This window comes from Ursus maritimus, unplaced genomic scaffold (genome assembly GCF_017311325.1).
Source record: "Ursus maritimus isolate PB19 unplaced genomic scaffold, ASM1731132v1 scaffold_12, whole genome shotgun sequence".
In the NCBI taxonomy this organism is placed as follows: domain Eukaryota; kingdom Metazoa; phylum Chordata; class Mammalia; order Carnivora; family Ursidae; genus Ursus; species Ursus maritimus.
In genome coordinates, this window is record NW_024423564.1 from 30,965,768 (window position 1) to 30,976,415 (window position 10,648).

The 10,648-nt window shown below is 38.5% G+C and overlaps 1 protein-coding gene across 1 annotated transcript in view; it reads left to right on the forward strand.

Annotated features, from left to right (window-relative positions):
• The window catches only part of GTF2B (general transcription factor IIB), a 32,187-nt gene that overhangs the window by 11,132 nt on the left and 10,407 nt on the right, over window positions 1-10,648 (forward strand). The window contains exon 3 of the mRNA XM_008690630.2: window positions 10,278-10,411. Within this exon, the coding sequence (XP_008688852.1) occupies window positions 10,278-10,411 (134 nt within the window). The remainder of the gene's footprint in view (window positions 1-10,277; window positions 10,412-10,648) is intronic.

Here is a 10,648-nt window from a genome sequence, read left to right on the forward strand (position 1 = left end):
GCTATTTAATCTTACCGGTGATTTTAGGATGTTGGTAGTGATCTCAAGGCCAGTTTTTAAAGCAAAGCTTTGTTATTTCCACCATGAAACTGTTGGCTCTAACAGCGCTGTTTATGGGTTTTTTTCCTCCCAAATCCTGTGTCATTGTGTCACTGTAATAATTGAGCACTAGGTGGCAGTGTAATCATATTTAGATTATCAATTTGTTCGTAAATTTGACCTTGTACATTGTTTATAGTCAGCAAAGTGTTAGGTTAGGAAGCTGCTGTAATAGCTGTTAAAACACGAAATTGGTTATGACTTTCATAAATTAGGATTTCAAATAAGGTGGTATTTATATCTAGTGGTATCGTTTCTAGGTAAAGCTACTTTTTATGTGCCGTTTAAAACGGAAGTCTTTCATTGTTCTTAAAAGGAATATAAGGAAATTACCAGAAAATAGTATGGGTAGATAGATTTGAATGAGAAAAATGAGCCAATTTGACCTCTCCTTCCTAAAGTCTTTCTGGATATTGTTTATACCAGTGCATCTGAAGCATCGATGTAGAATCAACTGTTTAAAGATTCCAGACCCCATTTCTAGAAATTCTAATTCAGGTTATACGTCGGTAACCTTAAGAAACATAAATCTGTACTATTAACTTTACAATTTACCACATTTTTTGAGATCTTCTCTACTTTTAGAGTTTTCATCTTTGTTTTCATATTTTCCATGTCTCCCCGACTGTAAATTCCTGTAGGGCAGATATCTTATGTATGTCCATTGCTCCTAGTACAACTAGTGGCCTTCGAATCCAGGCTTGGCTCTACTAGTTAATGAGCTATGGAATTATAACCAAGTTACATAATTTCTCCAAGCTTAGCTTTCTCCATGTGTAAAATAAGTTTTGACCCCCCGCCCCCCAAACAGGGAGCAGGTACCATACATTTCAGAATTGTTAGGAGTTGTTAAAAATCAAATGAGATAATGTAGAACATGTATAGTACAACGTTTCAGTGATGCGTATTTTGGTGGTACAAGTACTCCTTTTTTCTTAACCTTGTAGGAAAAGCAGGCTATTCTAAGTCTGAGATGGCATTCATCATAACAAGTCAGTGTGCAAAATGAATGGGTCCAGCGTATGGAATGCTCTCCAACTGTTACATTTTTAAAGATTGCTGGATTGCCATCTTTAAATTTGCATTACAGTGTTTCCTAAAGGAAAAGATTCAGGAATATTCACTTTCTAATTCTTACTTTGGCACCTCTTGTAAGCCCTCAGAGACAGCCTTCTTACCTAATTTAGAATTTTTAATTATTTTTTTTAAAGATTTTATTTATTTATTTGACGGAGAGAGAGACAGCCAGTGAGAGAGGGAACACAGGCAGGGGGAGTGGGAGAGGAAGAAGCAGGCTCCCGGCGGAGGAGCCTGATGTGGGGCTCGATCCCAGAACACCAGGATCACACCCTGAACCGAAGGCAGACGCTTAACCGCTGTGCCATCCAGGCGCCCCTAGAATTTTTAATTTAGATGCTACTTTACCTTAAGCATCAGAGAATTACTAACTTTACTCGGTTAACACAACCACTCTTTGAGGGAAACTGAGGCCTGGAGTACTTAGGTTCATTAGCTCAAGATTTTACATCTAGTAGGTGACAGAGCCGCTCAAATCCCGGTCTGTAGGACTTAACACGCCTGTTTCTGTTAAGGCACGGTGCCGGTCAGGGAGAGGGGCAGAAGGATCCGGGGCTCTAAGCAAGCTCTGGAGCAACTCTTCGGCTAGTGTGTGAAAGGGAGGAGGGTGTATTAATACAACATAGCATGGTAAAAGCTCTATTCCAGACTTTCCAAGTTTGGTGAGAACACAAAGGAAGGAAGCAGTGACTTCCTGGGGAAATTACTGTTGAATTTACATTGAAACATGATCATTAAGTATGGGTAAGGGTTTATGGAGGGAAGGTCATTCCAAGTGGAGGGAAAAAGAAACATGTCCCATAGGCTAGAGCCTGTCAGTGTTAGTGTGTGAATGACTCAGATTATCGTGACCAAGGTTAGGATGCACCTTCCATCAGAGCTGCAGTTCCTGAGCTTAGATGCTGCTGCAAACCTGCCTGTATTGTGGAAAAAAGATGTATTCAGATTCTTAGGGATGGAATTTACAATGCATTTTCCTTTGCAAATGGCTTTCTAAATGGTAATTATACTCGCGACTTGTACAGTTCTTTGTTTTTTAAAGTATCTGTTGATCAGATATCTCTTGAAAATTGTCTTTAATGCATGCTTTCTGTTAAGAACGTACGGTAACCCTAAACTAAAAATCAGGATTCTTTGAAATAGCATAAGGAGGAATGGTAGGAAGGGGTAGATGACTGAGGAAGGTGTGGAAGCTAATGATGCATTTCATTTTTAGCATTAGATTTAACACATGTAGTGTGTTGACCTAAACAATTTTCCAAAGCATCTTAATTTTTTTTAATTAAAAAACTCAGTGCTTGGGGTTTGTCCACCTTGAGTAATACATTCTGATGATTTGAACTTTTAGACTTGGCATGTTTTGGAAAATTTTGTAGTTTCAAATTAAATGGTTTTAATTAATCTACCTTTTGAAAACAAGTAATTTGAGAATGTTGTTCTAAGACTCCTACTTCCAAATTCACTACCACTGGTTGTGTACCAAAATGCTTAAATCACTTTCCAGGAGGATGGAAGAAAGAATTGAAATTTAGGGTGATTTCTGTTAATATTCTTTTTAAAAATTCCTTTATTAATTTACAATAAGAAACAAAACATTCTGAGTCTAGGTCAGGCCTAGAAGATCAGACTCTCCAGTGTTGACTTTCTGGCTGCTTTTGGTATGGTGCAGTTTTCCCCTGCACTGTTTAGATTGTTACCATAGGCCATTCTGGTTTTAATATTGTACTACAGAATACCTCTGGTTGGATTTGTAGTTTATAGCTTGCATGGTAAGGAGGTTAGATATGTGTTTGTCTTGGTGTACTATTTCCTTTAGACTATAAGGCAAAGTGCCTTGGTTCTACAGGACTTTCTTCTCATCTCCTTTTTCTCCTACCCCACTATTCCTTGTAGTGGTAGAGGCCACTGGTTGTTGCCTGTCTCTATTATACCTCACTGTTTAGTAGTAGAATCCCTGTGTTTTAACTGGGCATGTGACTGCCCTACCGGATTGTATTTCCCAGCTTCCCTTGTAGCTAGGTGTGACCGTGTGATCTAACCAGCGGGTTGTAAGTAGAACAGGTATGTGCAACTCTAGATCCTGCCGTAAGGGATATACCCTCCCTTTTTCTCCTTCCCACTGGCTAGAATACAGACGTGGTAAAGGGAAGCGCTAACAGGCATCTTATGCTGCAAATCCTAGTCATGATAAAGATAGTTTATTAAAGATAGGAGGAGCCTGGGTCACACTAGTGTAGGACTATTAACCGTGGACTGTTAATGTGAGAAAGTTCTATCTTGTTTTTGCAACTATTATTTTTGCTTTTAATTACAAACCTCTATCCTTCCTAATAAATTTCTAGAGTCGTCCTGGGAATTTATTTTATTTGGGTCATCTGTTAACTGCCAGGGACTGCAGGTACCCAGAGACTGAGATTTCCTGGTGGTGGTAGACTGGAAGGTTTACTGACATGACTGCCACCACCGGATGTGGATCTGATAGTTCTTCAGTACAGGATGGAGAATCAGAAAAGTCAACGTGAGGCTTATGAATAAAAACTACAATGAAGAGGAACAGTGATCCAGTGGACTTAAGAAAATTCTGCCCCTAATGTAGTTTACTAGAAGAAAGTTAGAAAATAACCGATTTTTTGTAATCAGTAAAATAAAGCTTCCATAATATTTCTATTAAATGTTGTCAGAAAGAAATAAGGTAGCACAAGGAGACAAACACAGTAAAACTTTTCTAGATAATAATTAGCTGACTTAACATTCTAGAAAACTGAATCAGTAAAGCAGAGAAGAAATCTGAATAAAAAGAGTGAATGAGAAAGTGGTAAAGACAAGATAGCCATTATGGTACTACTTGAAGATCCAAGGGAATATGATAAAGTATTCAAGGTACAACAGAAGAAAATTTTACATTTGTGGCAGCAGACCCTCAGGGTTGCAAATCAAGAACCCCCACACCAGTGGGAGTGTATATTTTAAACATTTTAAAATGTCCTTAGTAAAGACTTGCAAAGAACCAACCACTAAATTTAACTCTGATTCCTCGGTTTGTTGTGTGACAGAAAAAGGAAGTCCTAGAACAATCATTTTTTATGAATGTATACATAAATCCCACAAAATACAGTGCTGAATTTGACTTGCTGATTGTCATAGAGAACAGCATTGATGACTGTTTGCTGTTATTTCTGGTCTTCTCCTTTGAGCTACATGGCACGTTTATGCTTTCCCACCCCCTTTGAAGTTAAGCATCGCTCCTTGACTGGCTTTGGCCAAGGGCGTGTGAGTGGGAATGTTACTATTAGAAACTGTTAAGTCAGTGCATAACTTACCACCTCCTTTACCCCCCCCCAGCATGTCTCAAGTGGTTGGAATTCTATGCTCTTGAATGAGGATGGCATAGAAAACTGTCCTATCCCTATATAGACACGTGGTATAAGAAAGAAATCTTTGTTTTAAGCCACTGACCTGAAATTATTTACTACTCCAGAATAACTTAATTTATCTTAACACACAAGTGCTAGAAGAATAATAACCCACAAACAACTGTGGCTAGCGTTTATAATGTAAAAAGATAGTATTGTAAGAAACGCTGTGTTTTGCTAAGGTGACAGACGTTTAATGAACTCAGCACTTTCCTAATATAAGATACTCTGCATTAGAGTAGAATGATGCTTTAATAGATGACTATTTCAGTTCACCTGTTACTTTTATGCATAATGTTGAAATATTGGAGACATTTCTGTTTTAAATTAAAGGCATTGTTTTGAAAGTTCTGACAAGTACTGTAGATACAAAATAGAGATGGAAGTTAAGCATTGGAAGAGGAACAAGTTCTTTGCTACTGATGGGATTCTATATCTAGAATATTCAGATCAAATTTTAAAAATTAATAGTCTATTAAAAGTGGCTGAATATAAGCATATAAAATATTATAGCAATTACTAGTCAGAAAATGGGATTTTTAACAGAAAAAAATTAGGTCTAGTCATAAATGTGACATACATATAATCTGAAAGAAGAGCTTGAGAAAGAGTATGTTCCCTTGTCCAAGAAGATTGATAATTGTCCTGCTGTCGCCAAAATAATGGATAGACCAGAAATAACAGCAAACAGTCATCAATGCTGTTCTACATGACAATCAGCAAGTCAAATTCAGCACTGTATTTTGTGGGATTTATGTATACATTCATAAAAAAAGATTGTTCTAGGACTTCCTTTTTCTGTCACACAACAAACCGAGGAATCAGAGTTGGTGCAGCTTAATTCAAAATCAACAGTATTTTGGTGGGAGTGAATTTTTATGTGTAATTTATTGAGGTGTAATTGCGTGCAGTATAGTGCACAGATCCCAGATGTACAGTTTGCATCTTGCCACTGCATAGACTGGTGTCATCAACACTGACCAAGATGTTTAGACTATTTCCTTCCGTTCTCAGAAGTTCCCTTAGGTTTCTTTCTAGTCTGTCACCTCTGTCCCCCAACCCAGCAGCAACACTGTACTGATTTCTGTCTTCATAGATTATTTAGCCTGTTTTTGAACTTCCTATAAATAGAATCATATAGTATGGTGTTTTAGTCACTGACTTTTTGGGGGCTCAGAATAGTGTTTTTTACTGCATGTATCATTAGTTTATTTGCTGAGGGATATCCCATTGTACACATTTTTCTGTTAATGGACATTGGGTTGTTTCCAGGTTTTAGTAACATGAGTAATGCTGCTGTGAACATTATTGTGTGAGACTTTTCTAGGTAAATATTTAAGAGTGGAAATGCCAAATCATGAGGTAGGTGCCCGAGTAGTTGGTGCAAAAGGTTTTGGCAATTATTCTCAAGTCACTTGAAAAATAAAGAGATGAAACTTACTCTCTTTAGAATATGGGAAAACTCTTAGTTCATTCTCTTTATTTTTTATTTTTTTATTTTTGTTTAAACAATTTTTTTTTTAAGATTTTATTTGACAGAGAGACAGCGAGAGAGGGAACACAAGCAGGGGGAGTGGGAGAGGAAGAAGCAGGCTCCCAGCAGAGCAGGGAGCCCGATGCAGGGCTTGATCCCAGGACCCTGGGATCAGGCCCGGAGCCAAAGGCAGACGATTAACAACTGAGCCACCCAGGCGTCCCTAGTTCATTCTCTTTAGACACCACTCTAATATATGGCTTGAGAACTGTGCATGTGTGGAGTATAGAATATGAATATTGAGTGCGTTTACTTCTTTGGCCGGGGAACCTGACCCAAGTGATAGCAGTCACTCTCTAGATGGAGGAGCAGCCTCGTTCTGGGTATTATGGTAGTGGTATTATTTTGGCTATTATAAATTTTCATATCTAGACTTTCTACCTGGTATTCGTTTTAACAGAAATCAGTCTTTGGTTAAGAATGGAACTGGTAAAAATTGGCGTGCTCCTCTGTTTCTAGAACATGAAAGCATCTGGGAGGGTGTGTGTGTGTGCGTGTGTGCGTGCACGTGCGCATGTGTTTAGCGGCAGGCTGCTGCTTTGTCAGAGGTTGATTATACCCCAACATTATGACTGCCTTGTGCACTTACCCTTGAAAAGATTATGTATTGCAGTTTTCTTCCAGAGCAACTTTTAAAGTGCTGCCTCATTTAGGTTTTCTTCAAATGAAAATCCTTTATGCACTCTGATTTTTCTGAATGGTCTGGCCTGTTTTGTTACTCATGCACTTCATCTGATGGTCCAGTTATAGTTTCATGATATGCTATTTGAGTTATTTTGGAAATTGTATTTCTTATAAATGCTGTGTTTTGAGCAGTAAAATATAAAAAGAGGGAACGGCTCTTAGCACAAATCACAGATTGTTGAATGAGTCATGTAGATTGTTCCCACGTATGTGGAAAATTACATCACTACCAAGTTCTGGCTTTTCTATTTATACTATGCTAGGCCAGTTTCCCCCCACCCCCCTTCCCCCCTAATCTATCTATCTTTTTAAAGGCAGTACAAAGCAAACAATAAAAGAAACTCATGGTAGGTTATTTTGGGGCCAAAAGGAAAATGCTATGAAATAAAGTATTAGGCAAGATGCTTCATCTTTAGATTCTAGAGAGACTTAAAAATTGTGAGCATAGCTCCCTACCTGATTTCATTTACGCTGTTCTCTTAATACATTCTTTAAAATATTACAAATTAATGATGACATTTGATTTTTTTTTTGAACTTAGAATTTAGGAAGTAACTCCAAATATGAAGGCCATAGTAGTTTTTGTTTTGCTCATGTTTTTGTGTTTTTATTTCCCTGAATAGGAAAATTAGATTCACATTTTTCCCTTTGAAAATATAGTGCATGGGGTGCCTGGGTGGCTCAGTCAGTTAAGCATCCGACTCCTGATTTCAGCTCAGGTCCCACAAGTTGTGGGATCCGTGGCATTTGGCTTCAGCTCATCGGGGAGTCGGCCTGAGATTCTCCCTCCCAGTCTGCCCCTACCCCTGTCCCTCAGCCCCTCCCCCAACTCGTACAGGCCCTCTCTCTAAAATAAATAGAATCTTAAAAAGAAAGCGACAGAGAGAGAGAGAGAGAGAAAGAAAGAAAAAGAAAAAGAAAAACGGGCGCCTGGGTGGTTCAGTGAGTTAAGCATCTGCCTTTGGCTCAGGTCATGATCCCGGGGTCCTGGGATCAAGTCCCTCATCAGGCTCCCTGCTCAGGGGGGAGTCTGCTTCTCCCTCTCTCTCTGCAGGTCCCCACACCCCCCCCCCCACTCATGTTCTCTCTCGCTCTTTTCACTCTCTCAAATAAATAAAAAATCTTAAAAAAAATGAAAACATAGTGCATGGAGACATGAGGGTATCACTTTAATTGGCAGATGCTATTAAAGGGGCCAAACTGTTTAAAAATCTTGGTTTTTTGTTTATGATACAGATGTGAATAGAGCTTTCCACGGAATAGGCACAATATGATTTAATTTTAGGAAAAAACCTACACATGAATTAAAAAGGCAGAAAATACATATACCAAAATATTTTTAGTGGTTTTCTCTGTTGAGAATGCAGGTGATTTTTTTTGCTTGTATATATAAATATATAAATAAATGAATGAATAAATATATATAACATATGTGTGTGTATATATATATATATATAAGTAAACAAGTGTTATTATTTTATAAAAAGGAAGAAAAATCAGTCTCTTTAGAGTGGTCTCTTTGAGACAAGAGCCTTGTTTAGTTAGTATTGCAGTAAGACTTCGGTCTATAATTATAGGTTTTGTTACTTTCAGGTAAGTTTTAAAAATCTTAGAATTGCTTTCCAAGTTTAGTGTTGTTTGTTTTTATGAGGAGGAAGCAGAGAAATCCATCATGACGGTCCCACCCTTTAACCTTTCTGTCCTTATTTTGGGCCACCTGCTCAATCTCTCATCTACTGAAGTTGCCTTATTAACTGATCTCCCGGCTTCTGCCTTCTTGGCCATTCTTACGACATACGATACGGCACTAGGATTAGATTATGATTATATTTGGAGTATAAGCATTTTCATTAACTACATAGAAAATAGTTCAGAAGACTTAGCAGTCTACATTAATTTCCTTCCTTCTTTTCTCTTTGCTGCCCCTCTGATCAAATACCTGGAGCACAGTACTCTGCTCCTTTTGAAGTCTAACGTGGAGACAAATGTTTTGTAACCGGTGCCTCTCCTTATTCCCCTCGCCAAAAGGAGGGGAATGTCAGAATATCTGTCATCTCATTTTCATTTTCATAGCAAACAGCTAATATCAAGCATTCCCTTTGGACTTTTTAATCACTTTGCCTGCACTGTACCTGTATTCGTTTATTTAATCTTTACAATTTTTAAATTGTAAGGTTATTGGGGAAATTTAAAGCTGAGAAATGACATAATTTGTCCAGGCTAGTCAGCTAATGGTAGAGTCCGTGCTCATAATCGTTATGTTCACGACTGTCAGTACCAGAACTTCTTTTAATTGCCAAGCTAACTAATTTCTGCCATTTTCTTTCTCCTTTCTGTTCAGACAGCAGTGCAAATGGGCTGGTTCCTGCTTTCAGTTTTATCACACTTTGGTGGAGGAGCTCGGGTTTTACAGATGCAGTACAGAAGAACAGTCTTTGGGATCTGAGGCACATTTTAGTTCTATTTGGGTGATCTTAGGCCAATTAATTTTATTTCTAAAGTGGCAGTAAAAGTGGTACCTACCTTTACAAGACTGTGAGGATTGAAAGCGAACGTTCACACAACAGCATATGCAGGCCTTCAGTGGTGACTCTTGTCACTGTGGAGATGTTACCAGCTACTGAGCATCCCCTCCCAAGCAGTAATCAACCAGATCTGTTCATATCTGCCTTTTTGGCATGACGTATTTCGCCACTGGCTCTTTGCTTAAAAAGGAAAGTTTCCATACCTGGCTTTCTTCCCATTGGCTCTAGGCTTAACATTTTACTCTGTATAAATTATTTGGCCAAAAATATTTTTTTGTCCAATAGTTACTAAAACATAAGTTTAGGCCTAGTTCTCTGCAAAGCATTTTCCATGAAAATAACTTTTTATATGAAACTGTGTGCGTTAATACTGCATGAGCGGTGTTTTCTGTTTTTTTTTCTGTGCCTCTTGCAAATTTTGGTTCTGAATCATTTTATCTTTGCATTACATATGAATAGTCTTATTTTGCTATTTGTCTTTATTTTGACTAATTCTTTTTCTTCCAAGAGTTAGAACATGACTAATCATAGCATCATGTTTAAAGAGGTTATTTTTGGAAGGTACCTGGGTGGCTCAGTCAGCTAAGGGTCTGCCTCTGGCTCAGGTCATGCTCCCAGGGTCCTGGGATCAAGCCCCGCATTGGGCTCCCTGCTCAGTGGGGAGCCTGCTTCTCCTTCTGCCCTTCCCCACTGCTTGTGATCTCTCTCTCTGTCTCTCAAATAAATAAATAAAATCTTTATAAATAAATAAATACGGTTGTTATTGGACTGGCACAGTCATTAAAGGAATGCTTCAGGACAGATGTCTGAGACATGATACTTAAGCTGGAGCCTAGATGTCCATACTGAGATTTCCTAGGAATAAAAGGGCTGAGTTGGGTATTACACAGTGTTCAGTAAATCCTGTCCTGACAAGACCATTTAGATTTGTGTTTATATTCTTAGGTGACCGGGTTATTGATGTGGGGTCTGAATGGAGAACTTTCAGCAATGATAAAGCAACAAAAGATCCTTCCCGAGTTGGAGACTCGCAGAATCCTCTTCTGAGCGATGGAGATTTGTCTACCATGATTGGCAAGGTAATCGATCCACTTGGCAGGAAACATAAAGTGTGGACGGACCAAAGACCCAGGAGTTTGGCAACTTGGCAGAAGTATCCGTCACTGCCCCATGAGGACTTTTGACCTGAGAATAAGATTTACCAGTAATACTATTGTGAATGATTGTTCTTCCAGCTCAAACGGGAGACCAACAGGCAGTGATTACAGACTCTTTATATGTCAGGCCCTTGTTTCCAGGAAGCACATTTTGCACAA